Here is a 22,506-nt window from a genome sequence, read left to right on the forward strand (position 1 = left end):
ATCATGGTACAACAAAGTACGATCTGGTTTCTACTAATAAATTATGCAACTAAATTGATAACATACATAAACATAAAATTTAATGATAATGAAGATCTCAAATTGAAAATCTCATAACGTATTGAAGATGTCATAACATCATTTTATATACCGGTACTTACGTTAGAATACTTTCTTAAGCACAAGGAGAGACATAATGTTAGAACAAAATGCGTTGAGATGTGCATGTCATGTAATTGTTATTCATGTAACTTTTTTTTCTAAGCAATTCAGAAAGAAATTTAAGTTTTCGTAACACTCCTAAATGTAATAAACAAATCATAATCACAAGTTTGGTATCATTAAATCCATTATCCAGCAAATTGAGGCTATGCTTATTATTATTTCCGCTTTCTTAAGGTTTTCTTACTGAAATACAAGATATTTGCTTTATACATTAAAAAAAAAAACTTACATCAATTCTCATCTCCCTTCTTCCCAGGCGCATATCCAGGGGGGTCTAGGGCCCCCCTACATTTTTGTGGCCCCCATGGTAGGCTTGCAAATGAACTATAATATGGAGATGAACTATAATATCGTTGGATCAGGCCCCCCTTAACCTCAACCGGGCCCCCTCTACATTTTTGGGCTGGCTATGGGCTTACCTCTTCCTTCTTTTTACCACGCCCAACAGAATTCAACTTGTTCAAATCTTCAATCTGGACACATTTAACCTTATAGAACGAGACAAAACTATGTTGTCTATAGTGTTTTATTGACGTATTGAAACTACAAGGGTGGATTGGAATTAAATGGCCTGACTAGAAAGGAAGCAATTATTTGATACTCATTCTTGCATTGGACAGATTAAATATGTATGTAAACAAACTGAACAACGAAAGAAAAAAAAATATCGGTTGTTTTCTACTACTTATACCTATCCTGGTAAACGTTCCCTGAGACCCCTGGTTCGATTTTTTGAGAAACGCCTCTGGGCCCCAGCCGATGGGGGCTGTGTTTTGAAGTCAATGCCTATGGAAGTATCACCATTCATCTCATCGACCGCGAAAACTATGGATTTGACACTAATATCGGTCATTTTGGATTATTTTTACATGTCTCGGTACTCCTCTCCCCCGCAGGTGACTCCCCGGCCCGCATACAATGGTAGCTGAATTTGAAAGTCATTGCTAATGGAAGTGTCGCCATTGATCTTAGCGACCACGAAAACTATGGATTTGATACTAATATCCGTCATTTTGGATTATTTTTACATGTCTCAGTATCCCCCGCCCCCAGTGACCTTCAGTATCCCCCGCCCCCAGTGACCTTCAGTATCCCCCGCCCCCAGTGACCTTCAGCACGCAGCCGAATGGGATGAATTTGCAAGTTAATGAGATCTGAGTATCATCATTGGTCTTAGCTACCGAGAAAACTATGAATTTAACATTAATATGGGTTATTTTCCAGTCCCGGTAAATACCCCCCTGAGACCCACCCTGGTTAGAATTTAAAAAAAAAACGCTTTGTCTGGTCTGGGCCCTTCACCAAGGTACCCGTGGCCAAAATTTGGTAACCCTCGGTCCATACCTCTGGTCCTCAGGCCGCACACAGACACACAGACAGACAGACACACAAACTAACTCTTTATTCTATTTATATAATATACATTAGCTGCGTAGCTATATCAGTTGGTGGTCTCTTGTGTAAAATTTCATTTCTCTATTGTTTCAGGTGAGGAGTTTATAAGGCGCTAAGTCATTGAAAGTGACGGAAATTTGTGACATGGAGAAAATCGAGCATCGAGCTATCATTAAGTACCTGCATAAAAATGGCTTAACACCACAGGAAATTCATATGGGTATGGTAGAGACATTAGCAGATTCCACGCTCTCGTATTCCATGGTGAAAAAGTGGGTAGCTGAATTTAAGTGTGGCAGAAACTGTATTGAAGATGACCCCCGCAGTTGCAGACATTCTACCTCGACCACTACAAAAAAAAAAAAAAAAAAAAAAGTCAATAAAATTTGTGACCTAATTGTGAATGATCACAGAATCAAAATCCGAGAGATAGCCGAGAGTATGGGTATTTCCTATGAGCGAGCACAAAACATTATCGTAAACGAATTAGGGTTTTCTAAGTTTCTGCGAGATTGGTGACCAAGTTGGTTTCAGTTGAACACAAACGCAACCGACTCACACTTTCCCGTGGTTATTTGGAACTGTTTAAAAGTGATCCGGAGGAGTTTATTGGCAGATTTGTGACTATGGGCGAGACATAGGTACACCATCATACACCGAAATCGAAACAACAATCGAAACAATGGAAGTGACCTAGATCTTCTGTCCCAAAGAAAACCAAAGAAGTTTTGCGGCAAACAAGGTTATGGCATTAATTTTGGGATACTAGGGGAATTATCTTAATTGATTTCTTGGAAAAGAGAAAGACTGTCAATTCTAAATACTACTGCACTCCTCTGCGACGTTTGCTTGAGAAAATCAGAATTTAAAAGCTAGGGATGCTGCGAAGAAAGGTGTTTCACCAGGATAGTGCATGCGTTCACATGTCCCTTGCATCCATGGCAAAAATTCATTCTTCTGGGTTCGAACTGTTGCCACATCAACCCTGTTAGCATGATCTGGCCCCATTGGAGTTTCACTTGTTTATAAACGAGTAAAAGTTTTTTTTTTTTCGGGGAGGTGAGCGATTTTCTTCGGATGCAAAGGTGAAAAGTGCTGTACTGGGATACTTTGCAGGGCTCGAGAAATTATTGTTTGCAAGTGTTATTAGAAGGGTTACCGGAGAGGTGGCGTAGATGTGTAGCGGTCGAGGGGGATTACGTCGAAAAATAAAACATAACTTATCCAAATATTTTCTAATTTTGTAAGTTAGGCCACGAACTTTTCAATCTACCCTCGCATATATACAATTTATTGAGAATATCTGTTGCTACTCCTTACTATCACTAGGTTTGCTGCTGTAATTCAGCACAATTAAAGGCGAGTTAATACGGTGGGGGAACGGTGTATAATGTAAATGTTGAACTTGCGTAATGGTTTGTGCACCCGCCAACTTCGCTGGTTTCAAGTTTCCTTCGTGATTAATAAATATTTTATCCTTCATAACCTTGGTCTTGTTCAAGGATGACTATCACCAATTCGTGTCTCCTGAATGTGTGGTTCAGAGAGTGTGAACACCAACGGTTATCCATGCTATTTGAACCTTATATTTGTAGCACTGGGCTAGAAGTAAGCGAAAGAATTTTACCTTCAAAAGTCGATAGGAGAGAAGAAACCATCAGGCATTCTGCAATTATTGGTAAGGCATTTACTGCAATTGGAAAGCTACCATGCTCCACGATCTTCCGTTAATCTTTTCATCTTCACGTATTGTGGTGGACAAGCACCGTCTGCGTGGGTTTTCTCGGGGATTCTCCCGTTTCCTCCCACTTCCTTCATTCCACCATTTCATGCATTTCTCATCATCACCGTCTCCTTTAGCCTAATCGGCATAACCGTGGGACGTAAAACTCAAAGATTTCATTTCATTTTTTCATCTTCACGTACTATTTTTCTGCTTTGATACCATCCATTAATTGTAGCCTCTTTCGTCACTTCCCTCTCTTTCCTGCCACCATATCCTGTAGCACATTTTTCATGATACAGTTCCTTCTTAACCAACGTCCCGACCAGCTTCTCTTCCTCTTCTTAATCCACATATATAAAAATGAAAGTGAGTATGTTTGTGAGTTCATACGTCTTGAGTAGGAATATGCAGCATATATCGCCTTCCACGTATACTACATGAATTAAACAGGGTTACCTTTTTTTTACCTGTCCCAGGTATGCTAAGGGGATTAAACTATGATTACAGTGATTTATGTATTTATTACGTTAAGAAATCAAGAGATTAACGTGAAATTAAGCCGAATTGTTTGTTAAAAGGCGACATTTCATCATATAGTATGATGTACATAGGATAACTACATTTTCAATTGAAGTAATGAGTTTGCAATTATCTTGGATTGATAAAGCGTGTTAGATGGTGCCGCTGACGCCAGTAGCGTTTGGTTTTGTTGTGCCGCGCGCTTTGTATATTTTATCACGTATGTGTGACCTTTGCGCTGGCGCCATTACCGTCGCGCCGACCGCTCTGTATATTTGCCGACTGCCCGGTAGCTGCACTGTACTGAACGCTAGCTTTGTATTGGCGCCATTATTGTCGCGAGTTTTCCGCCCGCTCTGTATATCCGCCGCCCGACAATTGCAGACGCTAACGATATTTTCCTTTATAGATATTGGAGGACTTTGTATGTTTACCCAATACTTTAACTTAAGTAAGAAGACAAACTTTACTTACCTTTGATATTCCCGCTGCTGTTATTTATTTCCTGGTTGCTTCATTGATGTTGACAATTTTCTTTATGACGTAGAACTTGATGTGCGAACAAACAAATATTGCGATACCGCATTTTGTAATTTCCTGCTTTCGGATATATTTATAACCTCGGTTGACTTTTTGACTCAGAGTATTAATGAATTTAATAAAATAATAATTCATTGAGTCAATATATGAATTTGATATTGTAATTTTATGAAAAGTATAAATATTGTGCCTTTATCTATATTATATTTTTATGCATATGAAGCATATGTATTCTTCCTTTATCTTATACAGAATACACTTACTTTAGTATAATATACCTAAATAAACCTATATAATAGTATATGAAGTATATGTAATCTTCCTTTATCTTATACAGAATACACATACTTTTTGTATTATGTACCTTTTTTAATTGTATAGGATACAGAAATTAAAGGTAGGAATTTAGTTTTAAAAAATTTTTATTGTAAAAATAATGATAAACAATTATATATAATAAAAAATTTTAAAAATTGTAAATATAATAAAATAAATAATGTAAAATATATAATAAAAATTAAAAATGTAAAATATATAATAAAAATTGATTGTATATAATAAAATAAAAAGATGTAGATATATAATAAAAATTAAAATATAGATATATAATAAAAATAAAAATTGTAAAATATATGTTTGAATATAATGATATATACAATGTTATAGTGGTATTTGTATTATTTGTACTTGATTAACATAAAACAATTTAATATTTGGAATACGCTATTTCCAATATAGAAAAAAACTATTTACAATATAGAAAAAACTATTTATAATATATAAAAACTTTACATTATATGAGAGAAAACTATTTAGAATATATGAAATAATCTATTTACAAAACTTATGTATGAAAAATCTATTTACAAATTTTATATATATATATATATATATATATATATATATATATATATATATATATATATATTATTTACAAAATGAGGGTGCGGTGTGAGGGGTGCAGATATGTTATAAAGATGATATAATAACCAGCACTTGTGAATATGAAAGGAATCTGATAGTATAGAATATTTATATGCTATATATAGGTCATGTCAAGTTAACGAAAATGTATGATTATCATAGATGATTTTACCTCCATTCACACTATTATTTACATTGTATTTACATGTTAAATTATATACATATATACACACATTCACTCGCACAAACTATTACGTGACAGGACTTCGACTTTGATAACCATAAGGAATGGTACGGTAATCTGTCATACTGTCGGGGTTCAATCTTTGTCTTTTGTTATTTACTTTTCGATGAGTTTTTGTTTCAGGTCGTGAAACAATGGTAAACCCAGTCTTACGTGAAATCCTCCCTGGGAAGTTTAACTCCTTCTTTTCAATTTTATTGCGAACTAAATCATAAAAGTGATTAAAATTAATTTCTTTTCGCGTTCTACTGTCCAAAGTAATACCCCTGATTTTGTATACATAATCTAGTTTTCCCGTCCCAATTTCTTTCAGCCTATACGCATAATTTTTAGCCCCTAAACCGATAAACATATCTAATTCCCACCCTTCCGGAACTTCACTGGTTAGCTCACCCAGGTAGGACCCAGTTGTAAGCTTGGACTTATCATCTCGTCTTTGGACAAACATTATGCTGTCCGTGTCACAGTACAAAACATTTTCAGGTCCTGCTGAAGTCAAGAGGTCATAAAGTCGAAGCCTTGCCCATGACGTAATAAACGCGGCAAGTACAACATTCGAAAACTTCCACGGTTTGTTTTCATTTTCGATGTCTTTGTATGTGACAATCAGGTGTTCGTCACCAATGGGTAGTGCTGATTGCACCTCATATTGCGCCGACAATAGATATGTAAAAAACGTCTCCGGATTATCAATGATTTTTGTTTGCGGCAAGTCTGTTCGCTGCCCCCATTTTCCATATAATGAGTTGAGGAATATCTTAGCGATATACCGCAATCCCGCGTTCTTCCTGATATTGCTATGATTTAATTGAATGCCCTCATGGGCAAGATACTCGTTAATATATTTTTCCTCGTCTCCTTTACTTTGACATGCTGCAGGAAAACCAGACGCTTCCTGCTTCATTTGGAGGAAAGAATTTACATAGTCGCGGAACAAACTATGCGTATTACAATCCTCCGAGCCGGTTAGTTCAAATTCCCACATTTCCTTAATATTGAGTATCCTATATCCGGCTTGTATTGCTTTATGAAGTTCGGGGGTGCAAAACGTACCAGTAATAGCCCGGTCCTTATCGCAATGCAAACAATCATTGACACTTTCCTCCTCCATACAAGTACGGCAAAGACCAAAAAGTAAACGGCCTCCCGCAACATATGGAAGAATTGGAAAATAAAGATCCTTTGGAGGCAAGACGGTGCATTTAACTAGCCCATGGATACCTTCCACTTCTGGAAAGTCCGGCCCCCTATGCATTTTTGGCATACCTATTGGCAGCGGCTTACGAGCCATTACCCACGGATAGAGACTCGTAACAACCAGATATTGAATGCTTTCATTATCAGTACACTCATACAGCGCATTGAAACATTCTGTGCGACCGCCATTAAAGGCATGTTTGGGGATCAAATGATTGACAATGTCGTTACACTGCATTTTGATAAACTCTTGTATGGACTTGTCCTTTCTCACCTGATCATCCCACTCGCATTCCCACATTTCAATAAGGTTAAAACCTCGACTACGTAGGTAATTTGCTTTAATGACAGTCTCCTCATAGCGTTGCTGCATAATTGTACGATAAGACGAGGGGTCATCAAGCTGTTCATGACGTAACTCTGGATAACACGTGGGACAACAATGCCAAAAACATCCATAGAACTCCAGCACAGTCTTACTACTTGGTTCATATCCGTCAACCTTATATTTCCCAAAGCGTCTTTCGGTGCCATTTTCCGAACACTGAATTTCAGTACCTCTTGATAATTTCATGTATCGCAACCATTGCAGTGCTTTTAAACTTTGACGATCGCGATAATCAAATCCAAGAGGTGGAATTACACCAATTGAATTTTTAGGCAAATATAAAATACAATAGATATGCATAGCAAGACTGGCTATCGTACTTGAAGAAATGAAACATTGGATGCCGCCAGTTTTCTCTTCGATTAGGTCTGAGAATTTTATGATACCCTCAGCTAAAATTCTTACGTCATTACGACAGTACGCGAGCATCTCCTTTTGGAGATCATACTCCTCGCCGCTTAAAGCACGTTCTTGGTGCCAGGCGATTAGCTGTCTTTTCTCTTCAGGGGACAAACTGTCGGGATCAAAATACTCTAAAGACGGAATTTTGCCTACATAATTTTGATTATTCGGAGTATTAAATAAGTATGGGAAAGATCCCTTCCGCAAGTTGCCAGATAAGCCTAAAGTTTTGGGTAAATTAGACAGTTTAATTCCCATGTATAAATAAGTATCCCTGAACACAATATGACCGTTCCCGACTCTCAATTCAATAATCTTTTGTCCAGTCATTGTTAAATTTACGGAAAGATGCTCGGTCTCTATAAGATGTTTAGCTACAAAATGGATATCATATCGACTCCCATTATGTGATAACACAATAACCTTGTCAAACCCTTGACGAGGTGTTAACACGAACTTAACAAATTCGCCAAGAGTTTTAAAAGAAAACTCACGATTTCCGTTTTCATCTCCACATATATGGCACGTATCATCCAACGAATTACCCTTACATGTGTGGCAAATTACTTGGGCACACACAAGATTTACCTCATGACGTTGTTCCCCCTCAGCATTCATATCCAGTAGCATAGTTTCTACATCGAATATAATGTACAAATACTTTTCGATCCGGGTAAGGCTTTGCTTCTGAACATAACAAGCATGGTTACGGTCAACATGTATGTTACATGCTTTACACAACCGCTCACCACACTTGTGTTCAGATTTCCGACGTCGTCTTAAATCAAACATTACACCACAGTCGTTACAAATCCTGACTAAGTCACATACACTCTTGCCACGTTTCGTTACATCTTTATGATTGTTGAAACATTCATCCGATGAAAACAATCTATGACAATCATCACATTCGCGTTTAATTTCAGAGGTAAATAATTTGTGGTATTTTTCACAAGCTGAACACTTAAATTCGCACTTATGATAAAGCCCATTATTATTGTACCCCTGCAAACAGGATTTACAAAATCCTCTTGTACCTAATAAGTTTAGAATACTTCCAACCAACTGATAGTGATTATTTTCGTATAGGATATAGATCTGTTTGCCACCTTTTCTACCTAGGTATAACACATGAAATTCACGACTATTAACCTTCCTTTCAAAGACAATGATTTGATATTTGGATGCAAGGTGGCTCTGTATCTTTTTGGCATCTTCGAGAGTACACCCATTTTGTTCAGCAGGTTCTATGGTTAATCTTTCACATAATCTAACAGCCTGATTTAACAAACGTTGTGGATGATTCTTTAATTTATATACCTGCTTGTGTTTTTGGTCGGCCCTTGCCATCCCAAGGATAATGTTCTTGGGAAGGCAGTACACGTCGTTCTCCATCGGAATTACCTTGTCTTCTAAAAATTCACCCAATGGTGCATACTTCTTTATGGTTCGATTCCGTGTTTTTCCTCTTCCTTTACGGAGATGCACACTATGCACCTTAAACGTGACATCACCTCCGATTAGGAACTCCTCATTGCTATTGAGGGTATTTTCCACTATGGAGAAGAGGGCCTCCGGGTTCAATTCAGATTTTTTTCGCCATGAGAGATAAATTGGTTTATTTAACCTCGAGGCACTGCTCTCGATAGTTATTCCTATATAGGTGTTCTTGTCAACATCCTTTATTGTATGGACCATTACGAAATCAAACAAATTTCGTATATATTTTTCCGGGTCTTCGATTCCATTTGAGCCCATACACTTAATGGTTAGCTCTGTCCCCTTTAGCCCAAAGTATGCGTAATTACGAGATGTACTCCTTACAATCTTAAAATTTGGCACACCCATACCATCCATTGTCTTAGGCACATTCTCAGAACTCACAGAACCAGATCCTACTAAATTTATAGGTTCCCCAGAACTTGCAGAGCTTGGCCCTGGCAAGTTTATAGGTTCCCCAGAACTCATAGAACTTGATTCTGCTAAGTTCACAGGATCACCTAGTAGTTCAGCAGCAGCTTCAGCAAATAAGCCATCTGTTTTACCAGCCAATACCAACTGCTTGAACTTTTCGCAAGCCTGATTTTTTATATCATCTTTGCGGAAAAATCCTGCCTGATAAAGGTCTGTAATATCGGCAGCTGATATGCATCCCTCCAAAATTACACCCTGTCTTCCATCAAAATGTTTTAGTAACGCAATTAGCATTTGATAGTATTTTTCACTGGGCACACGCGCACCCTTGGAATGATAAGTATCTACCAAACGCTTCCAGGTATAATATACCACTTCAGGGGGAGCATATCCAAACCGATGAAGTAAATCAATAAGCTCTTCAGCTTTGCTAATTAATTCAATATGTGCCATCTGTAATCAAATATATGTTCAAGTTAAATTCACAGTATTTTTCACTGACCGCACAACAATAATTATAAATCACAAATTCAGTTTCAAGTTTACCGACAATACACTTGAAAGTTTATCGATAATTGCACTAATATTTGCCGTTAACTATAATAATAAATCTTCCCGTAGCTTTTCTTTCAGCTCACCAAAGATATATTTTAAGTTTATCGGTAAATCCTTCACTAATTTCTGCTATCACCAGTTTACAATTTGCCGTAATAAAATTCTCTTCAGGCTAATTGCACCACGTAGTATAAACCAGGAAAGTCTTCACAATGTCAATAATTCTTCACTACTGGCTGACCACTCAATTTTACCTGTCTTATATACACGAAAATATTGTAAATTCCACACGAAGTTTTCCGGACATTAACGAAATTTGCCGAAGATTGCCGAAAAATATCAATCCTATATTAATACTGTTTATTGAAAATATAATTAAATGTTTATTAACAGATCCTAATAACTATAACTCGGTAAGTTTTTCACTTTACAGAATCGGCAAATCCACTCTGTTTCCGATAACACTAAATGACAAAATCCTGTAATATTTATCTAACTGTTTTGCAATTGCAGCACACAACGTACAAACAGGAACGTCTTCTATACTGATTCGCCGCAGCTTGCTGCGCCGTATTTATACTTTCGGAAATGTAATCTCGTACCCAAATGCATTTAGTTTGTAATCTCGTACCCAGATACACTTTAAAGTCTCGTACCCAATCGTGTTCAATGTGTAATCTCGTACCCAGACAATTTAGTTGTAATCTCGTACCCAGATGACATAAAATATTTTCTAAAGTAATAATGCTATTTTACAAACATGTATTATTTAAAGTTATGTGACATTTTCGAAGTTTCCCGAATTTAACCGAATGTTTCCGAATATTTAATTTTCACGGACATTAATATTTTCATATTTGAAAGGTCATCTATGATGCAAACATTTTAAAGAATAAAAATAATATCAAAATAACATTGGAAATAAAAAAATCCAAGTAGTAATGAACAGAAACACAAATTAATAAAAATAACATAGTAAACAAAACATATCAAAGAAGAAATAGTTTAGCAAAAATCAAATAAGAAAAAAATAAAAGGTTAGAAAAGGTTTTAGAATAGTTTATGACCCAAAGCATCAAAACTTTACCAGACAAACAATATAGCAGAGATTTAAAGAATATACTGAATTAATCCACATAGGTTAGCAAAACCATATTTAATTAAACCAATTATTAAACAAACAATAGCATAAAAACAGCAGATTTTAAAGATACTTAATTATTACAGTTTATTCAAAATAGCATTCAAATAGTTAATTGTTACAAATTATAGTTAAGAAAAATTACGTATGGTTAGAATGAAAGTTCGATTACTTACAAATCATAGTTAAACACCAATCAACAAAGAAAATTTATTAAATAGGAATAGCAAAATTAAAATAAATCAGGTTAGGAAAAGCATCATTATTTAAAAGATCAATTACTAAATTTAAAAGACGCATAGTTAGAAAAGATATTAAATTAACTAAACAGTTAAAATAATTAATTTGATAAATGTTCTACAGTATTCAATGAAATGCATCAACAAAGAAAACTAATATAATCAATAAATATTATTGTGACTATTCAATTTGTAAATTTTGTATTATTGTAACTATTTTTATAATACACTACTAATGAAAGTTCACTTAATTTTATTTTATACTTTAACTGTAAACGTTAATGTCTATTTTTTAAGTGACATTAAATTCTTACAATGCAATTCTTTATATGTTTACATGAAACTCTTTGATTGTAAAATAAATACAAAGTGAAATGTAAAATTGAAAATGCAAAGTGTAAATTTAAAAATGTAAAAGTAAAATGTAAATTAAAAATGCAATTTTCACATGAAACTCTTTGATTGTAAAATAAAAAAAATGCAAAAGTGTAAATTTAAAATTGTAAAAGTAAAATGTAAAAGTAAAATGTAAATTAAAAAATGTAAAGATGTAAATTAAAAAATGTAAATGTAAAGGTGTAAATTAAAAATGCAATTTTCACATGAAACTCATTGATTGTAAAATAAAAAAATGCAAAAGTGTAAATTAAAAATGTAATTTTCACATGAAACTTCTATTGTAAAATGCAAACGCAAAAAATGCAAAGTGTAAATTTAAAAAATGCAAAAGTAAAAATGTAATTTTCACATGAAACTTTTATTGTAAAATGTAATTCATTATATGTTTACATGAAACTCTTTAGTTGCAAAATAAAAATGTTAATGCAAAATATAATTTTAAAAAATTAAATGTTTCAAATGAAAATATATGTTTAGATATAATTTGAATTGTTCATTGCGCACATGTAAAGTTGGTTTAGTCAAAATTATTTGTCAGTATGTCTTTCATTATGTAAAATTTAATATTGTAGTTTCATTAAGTTAAAATTTTAATTATTTAATGTTCATATACTCTTTGAACTAAAAACTTTAAAGTTTGCAATTCTTACCACCGCTGGTTAGATGTCAACAGATCTAACAGGGCACGATGTATTAATTTTTGGTGCACTTGTATGCCGCTGTCAACACTGAAACCATAAAAACATTTATTAGTATACAATTTCAGTTCTATATTTATCATTTTGTTACAAAATTAATGCACAGTAAGCTATTTAGTAATCATTTTTTTTATCAACTTTCAGTTTAACAATGAGCTTTTTTTATTAATTTGGAACTCACATAATGTTCTCTGAGTTTTCTTTAATGAAAACGAACCAATAAATAATTAACATCAAACTAAAATAATAAGTTGCTCCGACTAAAAAGAATACAAATAATTAGTACACTCACATATTGTTCAAACATCCTTAGTATGCTCACACAAAGTGTTCGAGTAATTTATTACGAAAGGCTAAATAAATAAATAAAGAGCTTGCACAGCAAACGAGTTTGTGAAACAAACTAGAGAATAAAAAAAGATACAATCCAACAAATTCTTTGTAGGTTCACATTGTAAGTGTTCTGAGCTTCTAATAAAATGATCAAAGTTGCGGAACAAATTAAAGATTATTTAAGAAACATATGTAATGGAATTAATATTGATTGCATACTTACAGGATATTTGCAGGTTTTTTAAATTCCAATTTCTTCAAAGGTCCAAAAGAGAGAAGTCCAATTGATCTGCTGGAGTATCCTAAAACAAAAAGACAATTTTTTACTACTTGAAACAAAGTTTCTTAAGAGTTTGTGAAACAAACGAACGAATAACACCGTAGGTGTTCTACAGAGTATACTTTAGCATACGAACCAATAAATAAGTTGAATTTGCTAAGCAAATGAACCAATAAAATAAAATAACACGAACGAATAAAATAATCACACTGTAAGTGTTCTAAGCTTGCTTAGCAATTGCTTGAATTAAAGTTAACAACGATTTATCAAAATAAGTTGCTATAAAATGATCTAATAAATAAGCAGAGGTAATAAAGCAAAATTTTTAATATGAGCACTAATACAATTTGCTCAGAGTAATTTATTAGGAGAATATAAAAAATTAGTACACTCACATATTGTTCAACGAATAAAATAATCGCAACAGTTCAGTTCTAAAAGTAATATTGTAAATAATATGAATTATTTATTACATTGCAACAAGGTTGCTCTATTTGAGTAATTTATGACAAATTGGTAAAGAAAAAATACCTTTGGTACTACCTCGATACTTCTGGTAGTACGTTCTTGAATAAACCACACCAATGGATAACCTAAAACATAACATAATTTGTATTAGATTCGTATACATTATTTATATATATTTACTTTAGAATATCTTATATGCATACACTATATAGTATAGAATACCTTATATGAATATAGCATCTATTATAAATTCTTTTATGTATATATATATTTACTTTAGAATATCTTATATGCATACACTATATAATATAGATTACCTTATATGAATATAGTATCTACTATAAATTCTTATATGTATATATATATATTTACTATAAAATCTTATATGTATACATTATATATATATCTACCATAAATTCTTATATGCTTACACTATATAGCATAGATTACCTTATATGAATATAGCATCTACTATAGATTCTTATATGTATATAATATGTACTATAAAGTCTTATATGTATATATATTTACTATAGAATATCTTATATGCTTACACTATATAAAACAGATTAACTTATATGAATATAATATCTATTATAGATTCTTATATGTATATACGAAGTATGTATGTATGTATCTACAATAAAGTTATATATGTATACACTATGTATATATCTAGTATAGATTCTTATATGGTTACACTATATAGTATAAATTACCTTATATGAATATAGTATCTACTAAAATTCAAAAGACCCACCTTCGTGTTAAAGATTACATATATTAAATCTATTAACAGAAATTTTTCAAGTAGCAAGCTAAAGTATGGACAAGTAGCGATAAGTCTAGTAGAAGCCATAGGTAAATATCCAAGACTAGTATGGGAGAGGTCTAATATAATATGTGTTGTTTTGTAGAAGCATGGTGAATAATATATGTACAACCAAACAAAAACATGAAGTCTAGTACAAAGGCATAGGACTATATCCAAAGAAAAGCAAAACAAAAGAAACTCCAACTACCATGAGACAGAAATACAGAGTATGGTTAAGTTAGCTTAGCTGTTCTTAGGAGCATGCGATCCGTAAAAACAAGTTGCTCCGCCTAATTTATTACGAGAGTATAAATAATTGGTAAGTTCACACTGTAAGTGATCTGAGCTTGCTTAGCAAGCAATCAAATTAACGTTAACAAAGAGTTTGCACAGCAAAGGAACGAATAAATAATTAATATTTCGGAATTAATTCCTCTGAGCTTCTAATGAAGCGATTGAATATAAGGCGAAATATAATCCAATTAAAGTTACAAAATAAAAAGCAAAAGGTAATTAGAAAACGTACAAAGCAAACAAAACAAATAGCCAGGGAGCTACAAAAATAGGAAAGAAAAGGTATTTGTGTATGACATAGCTAGAGAGCAATAAAGAGAAAAAATACAGACGAAAATAGGTACCAAGGAAAAAAAAAGTAATACTACAACCGGCGAAAAAGGAACAATAGTAAAAACCAAAAGAAAGGAAACACAAATCATGGTTAGGTTAGGTTTAGAAGTTAATCAAATAGAGAAACAGCAAAGAAAAAGAAACAAAAGATTAAGAACGGAAAAGACAAAGAGAAAAGCAAAACATAAACAAAGTAAACTTTGGTTAGGTTAGGTTTAGAAGGTAATAAACCAAATAAATAAATAAAGGAAAACAAAAGACAAATAGTCTAATTGTCAAAGAGGACACAGTTATGTAAATGGCAGTAGGTGGAAAGAGAAAGAAACAAAGTAGGCAGAGAGACAGAGGAAAAACAGGGAGAGAGAGAAAAGGTATAGTTATGTAGATGGGAGTAGGTGAAAAGAGAGAAACAAAGTAGGTGGAGAGACAGAGGAAAAACAGGGAGAGAGAGAGACAGAAGGTATAGTTATGTAAATGGCAGTAGGTGGAAAGAGAAAGAAACAAAGTAGGCAGAGAGACAGAGGAAAAACAGGGAGAGAGAGAAAAGGTATAGTTATGTAGATGGGAGTAGGTGAAAAGAGAGAAACAAAGTAGGCGGAGAGACAGAGGAAAAACAGGGAGAGAGAGAGACAGAAGGTATAGTTATGTAGATGGTAGTAGGTGGAAAGAAAGAGAGAAAAACAAAGTAGGCGGAAAGACAGGAAAAACAGGAAGGGAGATGGAGAAAGAGAAGGTATAGTTATGTAGATGGGAGTAGGTGAAAAGAAAGAAAAAAAAACAAAGTAGGCGGAAAACAGGAAGAGAGAGAGACAGAAGGTATAGTTATGTAGATGGTAGTAGGTGGAAAGAGAGAGAAAAAAGCATAGTAAGGTAAATGGCAGTAGGTGAAAAGAAAGAGAGAAAAACAAAGTAGGCGGAAGGACAGGAAAAACAAGGGGGAGAAAGGGCGACAGAGTAGGGGAAAGACAGCGAAAAGAAATAGTTGTGTGAATGGTACTAGGTAAAACGAAATGCTAGTTGTTTCATATTCTATCTGGTATTAAAAATGTAAGATAAAACCAAAACCAATAACAGTTCAAGGAATACTAATAAAAAACTGTCTGAAACAAATAATAAGGAAACCATGATAAAAGAAATATTGAAGCTTAATGTGTATAAAAGGGTACGGGTTAACTGAAGCTAAGCTATACAAGGTTAGAAAAAAAGCATCAAAATGTTAAAACTTGTGCATCGTGGTATGAGGATTAAATCAAACTTATTTTATTCTGTACTCTAAGTCTAAAACATGTATTTTGTTTCTGTTAATTTCATTTAGTATTTTTATAATTCACTCACTCACTTAGTTACTTACACACATTTATTTACTCACTCAGTCACTCACTCACTTACTCACTCACACATACTCACTCAGTTACTCATGGGCGCAGTGGTAGAGCGTTCACCTCTGGTGCATGGAGTCCTTGGTTCGATACCAGCTCGCACCAATTATTTCAACATTTTCATGACAAACATTCACTTTGGATTTATTTTTTTTATAAATTGTGGTGGACAAGCAAAGTGTGCGTGGGTTTTCTCCCACTTTCTATATACTTCTAAGAGCTCCCATATTTAGTTCAAACATCTTAGATTGTTCAGAGTTTGTAAAAACAAGCGAACGAATAAAATAATCACCGTCTCCTTTAGCCTAACCGGTATAAACGTGGGACTTCATTTTTTCATTCACTCACTCAGTTACACACACTCACACACACACACACATACACACACACACACACATTTTTTTAACATCGAGCTTAGTATTTTCGAAATTATTTGTAGGTTCACAGGGTAGCTGTTCTTATGAAACTAAAATAAACATAAGTTATTCCAACTATTTTATTAGGAAAGTATAAAAGTAAGAATTGCCCCTTAGTTCCTTGATGGTATGCATTCCAACACTACAACAGTGTCGCACCTTATTGCCTAACCTCCTAGGATAAATCCGTCCTGATATTCTTCACAAATATTCTTATAGGGCACCCTCCCACGTACTGTGTAGTCTCCATGTAACTGTACTCGCTTAAGTAATTTTACAACAAACCAGTAAACCGCCCCACCACTCTTTCTTTCTTATCTTGCGCCGTCTATGTTACGGAATTATTTGTAGGTTTACACTCTATTTTAACACGAAGCTTTTAATAAATTAAAATATTCTCACATCTTTTTTAACAGGTAGCTTCTAATCAATTATATATGCTCACATACTGTTCGTATGGGTCATGCATAAGGGTCATATTTTAACAAGGAGCTTTTTAACTTCCCACACCTTATTCGAGTCGAGGTATTAAGAAATACGAAACAATAAAAATGTGTTCACATATATTGTTCGAACACCTTATATATATGTAAGGGATTAAAAGAAAGGATTCAATAAATAATTTAGAACTTTTCATAGAAAAGAAGAATATGAAAATAAGCGTAGCACGTAAAATTGGTAAGTCCATGATTGAACCGAGATCACAAGTGCATGAGGCAAACGTCTTACTACACCAGAATATGCAAATGTCACTTTGGAGGGAAGCGTGGTGAGTCAAATGTGTTCCGCCTAATTGTATCAACGTATGCAAGTTCTACATTTATTTTAAATACGATAGTAAATTACTTTTTTCTTTTCTACTCTCAAAATTTTGATAAATATAACTATAGGGTCCAAAACGTGCAATGTGAATGTTTATAACCTACAATCCTGCTCTCATAACCACAATGATCATTTAGTATGGTATTCCATTCTCAATTAAGTTTATAAATGCTGCAAACTTTCTTCCGAAATTCCTTGTAATTTACTTCTGTCATAAGTTTTAGCGTGTCTTCCGTGAAAAAAAAACTTTTACAAACTCCACTTTCTTTAAATTATTTATAGGTTCACAAGCTATGCTTATTCCAAGCTTCTATAAAAAGCGTAGCAATTAAAATTGCACAACAAACAATTTATTTTTCAAGTTCGCAATTTTTAAAATATTTTCGAAACAAGTTTCTCTTTATGAGATTTCATAGAAATCGATCCATAAAATAAGTTGCTCCGACTAATTTATTAAGAGAATACAAATAAGAACAACTTTTCATAGAAAAGGAAAATATAATATAATCAAACAAAAGTAAAAAACAAAAAAATCTTATCACAGCGCGACCTTTAGTGCATGAGTCCAGCGCTTTACTTACTAGGCCACGAAACAATACAATTTCAATCTAACGCTTTTCCAGCTAGCACGTGTTTGTATCCAAGTTCAGCATTTCAGTATACTAGGCAAATTATATTTTTTTTGCTTTCAACGTGGTAGTACATTTAATTTTTATGACAAACAAGAAATAATTTTACCGTTCTGACTAATTTTTACAATGTATAGAAGAAATATTAACTGTATTTGCTCCTAGTTTTATTTATTTGTACAAAATGTCTACTAACATGCAATGGCAAAATATATTTTGTTCATTCAAAATGGTTTGCATTATGGTCAAATAATTATAAGTAAAACTATAATTTGTACAAGTACCTGTAATAAATCAAAATTTGTTCAACTAATTCATTACAAGGAAGTTAAAATCTTGGCAATGAAATCTCATCTTCAAAGCAAATATTTCAACGAACATTCAAAACCTAAATTCTGTAAAATTGATTAGGACTATTACAAGAAACGTATTAAATACTAAAATAACGTGCGGTTTTACCAAGGAAAGTTCAAATTTATACTTTAGGGCAGGGCAAAGCGTTCACCGTTGGTGGTGCCCTACAATTGCATTCCAATATATTCAATAAACAAGCTATCCTAACCACTAGGACGATTTCAAATCTAACTGACTCCTAAATCAATTCAAATTGTTCTTACTGACAAAAGTGCTGTAACAAATAAACATTAATCCTATACAAAACTGTAGAACCCTGTAGGTTTTGTTTTCAAAGCAATAATTTAAGTCTTAGTTCATCTTATTATTCATTATATTATGCGTGTTCTTACCACATTCTTTATAACTTAATGCCAAATATTCTACGGGTTCCCCAGGTTATAAAATAATTACTAGTTTCTTTAAGAAGCTATGCTTCTTCATGGATTCTCCCACCCACATTTTCATTTCATCAAACTTCCTATAAAATTGATTCTGTAAATAATTAGTATGCTTTCGAAATGAACTAAAACACAAAAGGTACAGATTAATTAGCTAGTAAGAAGTTCTCTACTAATACAAGTTATTAAACTTAAAATAGGCTAAAATCTTATCTCTATTGCACAGTTTTTCGCAAGCAAAAGCAATATTCAACAATCCGTGTTCACGGCATAATATTTTTATTAAACTTTAAAATTAATCCTGTTCCCTTAAAGAAACTGTCTACATGCCGGATTCAATATACAGTAATTTTCTGAAACTAGCAAAACTCCATAAAAATTGAAATGTCCTAAAACAAATCTACGCCTACCATCACTTAAAACTCAAATTTAAATTGTTCTTAAAATCTGTCATAGGCGCTGAACGCCGGAACAAGTTATAGCTACCAAAAAAAAATCCATAGAAACCTATTTCTTGCTAAAGTAATTGATTTAATTAGCCATCGCTCTGTTCGCAATATTACAATAAAACGTATTAATTTAAACGTAATCCTACCATAATGTAAAATCCTTTATGGTTTCTCCAAATTAAAAAAAAAACTTTACGGAGGTCTTGTAACTGTTTTCTACACTTAGTTCTTACTTTAGTTCATAGGTGGCAGTAAACGCGTTGTTCACAAGCCATGCTTTGTCTAACTGCTCTAACTATGTAAGTCAAAATAATGCCCCCAAAAATATATTACTGCTTTGTTTCATAGCCACAAAATTAATACTAATAAACATACGCTATTTCAACTAGGTATATGAAATCATGTGGCCTATAATTTCTGTATAAATCCTAATGTACTACAATAATTTAATAGATTCACATTTTAAATAAGCTAGCATCACAAATCTAATTTTCTCTAATTCTGCCTTCCCAAGCTATCCGTATTAAATTAATCTACAGTAAAACATTGTTCATTCTCATCAATCAAATTCGTTTTAATTAAGACTAGTAGTTCAATTCGTATTGTAAGCAACTCAATAATATGCTTTGTTACTCAAGAAAACATTAAAATATGTAATAGTATTTCATAAAACTGCCCAAAAGTAAATATATTTCCCCCTCTGCCTAAAATACGTACACGTCACCTATAAGCTACGTGTTCAATTTCCGGATGAAAAGTGTATAACCCTAGCCACAGTTTTCCACGTTTTTACAACAAACAAATGTCAAAGTTCAGGCCACTTTCTTCCAATTTAAAAAAAAAAGCCTAAAATCTAAATTCATATCCATTAAGCTACCATTAAAATTTTCTTATTAGTTAAAGCTCTTCCGTGGGTAGACGGTGGTGTAAAAAAACCCGATCAATTCCTCCAGTTTATGTGGCCTACATTAATCTATAAGTTCATGTCTCAAATAGCCTTGGTAAAAAAAAAGTTCTAAATTTACAATCAATTACATTATAGGCCTCTAGTTCCATTCCCAACGCAAACTTCTATATTTCCACATTTAATGTTAAGCAAAAATATCACGAGCCTCAATGTTAAGCAGTACATTAAACTAAAATTCAACTCAACTCTGTCTAAAATAATAACATCCAATTTTGTCTGTTCAATAATATTTATGAATACAAATCTAGATTCAAACAAAAAAATAATATACGCGTGTATATTATTAGTACTCAAATTTACTCCAAACAAAACGCATAATTTCAATAATGCATCTAAAATTGTTTAAATATAAAATAAAAATCAAATTAAACTTACCAATACAATTATAAATCAGCGTACAAATATTAACGAGATGCACTATTCACACTACACAATAGCAAAATCAGCAGTTAAAAATCTTCTGATGTTCCCTCTCCAAAATCTTAATTCAAAAGAGGGCAGAATATCGTTGTACTAAAAGTCTATGCCCTCCCTCAAAGAGGGGGAGAAGATGATGCACTCATGCTTCCTCATTGTCACATGTGCAAACGTTGCCATAATGAATTATTTTAGTGACCTCTATCTTCTTACTCATCCTAAGTAGGCTACGGTCTTCACTCATCAAAACCAAACAATTAAATGACAAATTGGCAACACCGATGAGGTCATTCAGTTGTTTTCCGTATGCAATGGAAAATTTCCTCCGTGTCTGAGGGGGTAAAGTATAATTTACATAAATAAGATAAACGTGGTCTGGCGTTGGTTTTACTTCCTTTAACTCGTGACTCATAATCTAAATGATTTCATCTGCTGTCCGTGAAGTCACCGAGTGCTTTTTGTCTTGAAACACTGGTTTCAATAAAAATATCCAATAAATAAAACAATAGTTTCTTCTTTAATAGGGCAAGTTTATAATTCAATTTTCATTATTATTATAATTCAATCACTAAAATATATTTAATCTGTTTCAGTAAAATGCACACCTTGTGGAAACATATGTGGTTCTCTGTAAATCACAGTGTTAAAATATTCTCAATAGTTCTCCATTAGCAAGCAATTAGCGTACACCTCTTTGGCGTGAGTGATTCAGGTTCAATTCTCAATGCGGGTCCTATGGTTCGGGCCTACATTAAGCTGTAGGTTTATGTCTCAAATAGCCTTGGTGTTAAAAGAAGCGCTAAATTCACAATCATATACATCTTTAATGTGAAAACCCTAATTTGATTCCCTGCGGGAGCTCATATTGTATGTCAATCAGTAGGTCCACGTCTTATATAGCATTGGTGGTAAACTCAAAACCAATTCAAACTTAATCGTTAGCCTACGTCTCAAAGTTCCCATTAACCGGTTTATGTCTCAAATAGCCTTGGTGTTAAAAGAAGCGCTAAATTCACAATCATATACATCTTTAATGTGAAAACCCTAATTCGATTCCCTGCGGGAGCTCATATTGTATGTTAATCACTAGGTCCGCGTCTCATATAGCATTGGTGGTAAACTCAAAACCAATTCAAACTTAATTGTTAGCCCACGCCTCAAAGTTCCCATTAACAGGTTTATGTCTTATATAGCCTCTTTGTTTAAACTCAAATAAGCACAGCTCAAGTCCAATCCACGGGGCTCATTTATTTAAAAGTAATGTTCAATTTTCAAAATGGACATCTGCTCAAATATTTATAGTAGAACGTATAATTTAATCGCTAGGGAAATTACTCGCTAACGTTCTTGCCTTAAATGCAAGGGGTCCCGGGTTGAATTCATGATGGGGCAGTCGGTCAAATGTAAAACATTTTTATGTCCTAAATAAAATTTTCTTGGTCCAGACAAATCTCTGTATAGTATCTATGACCCTTCCCATAATAGTGTGCTTGCCCTGGTCCATAAAGCCAAATTTAACTAGTAATATCATAAAACATAACAATACTAAATGCCATATGTCTTCCGCAATATTAGTATTGTACCTTAAATATTATTCATTAATAC

General features: G+C 33.4%; 1 protein-coding gene across 2 annotated transcripts; it reads right to left on the reverse strand.

Annotated features, from left to right (window-relative positions):
* Positions 1-5,009: 5,009 nt before the first annotated feature.
* Positions 5,010-21,025, reverse strand: LOC145672951 (uncharacterized). Of its 2 annotated transcripts, XM_081742201.1 has the most exons (5): positions 20,860-21,025; positions 13,651-13,712; positions 13,063-13,141; positions 12,459-12,536; positions 5,010-9,927 (listed from the first exon to the last, which is right to left on the reverse strand). In XM_081742201.1, exon 5 carries the CDS (start codon positions 9,925-9,927, stop codon positions 5,581-5,583), a length of 4,347 nt encoding a protein of 1,448 aa, XP_081598327.1. In that variant the 5' UTR covers positions 12,459-12,536; positions 13,063-13,141; positions 13,651-13,712; positions 20,860-21,025; the 3' UTR covers positions 5,010-5,580. The 2 variants fall into 2 exon arrangements, with proteins under 2 accessions (XP_081598327.1, XP_081598328.1); XM_081742202.1 differs by lacking the exon at positions 13,651-13,712.
* Between the last annotated feature and the right edge of the window lie 1,481 nt (positions 21,026-22,506).

The sequence above is a fragment of the Thermobia domestica genome, chromosome 16 (assembly GCF_964235325.1).
Source record: "Thermobia domestica chromosome 16, izTheDome1.hap1.1, whole genome shotgun sequence".
NCBI classification, from domain to species: domain Eukaryota; kingdom Metazoa; phylum Arthropoda; class Insecta; order Zygentoma; family Lepismatidae; genus Thermobia; species Thermobia domestica.

What these genes read in the sequence shown, in the direction of transcription:
- LOC145672951 (XM_081742202.1), bottom strand. Translation starts at nt 9,927, where the DNA reads ATGGCACATATTGAATTAATTAGCAAAGCTGAAGAGCTTATTGATTTA.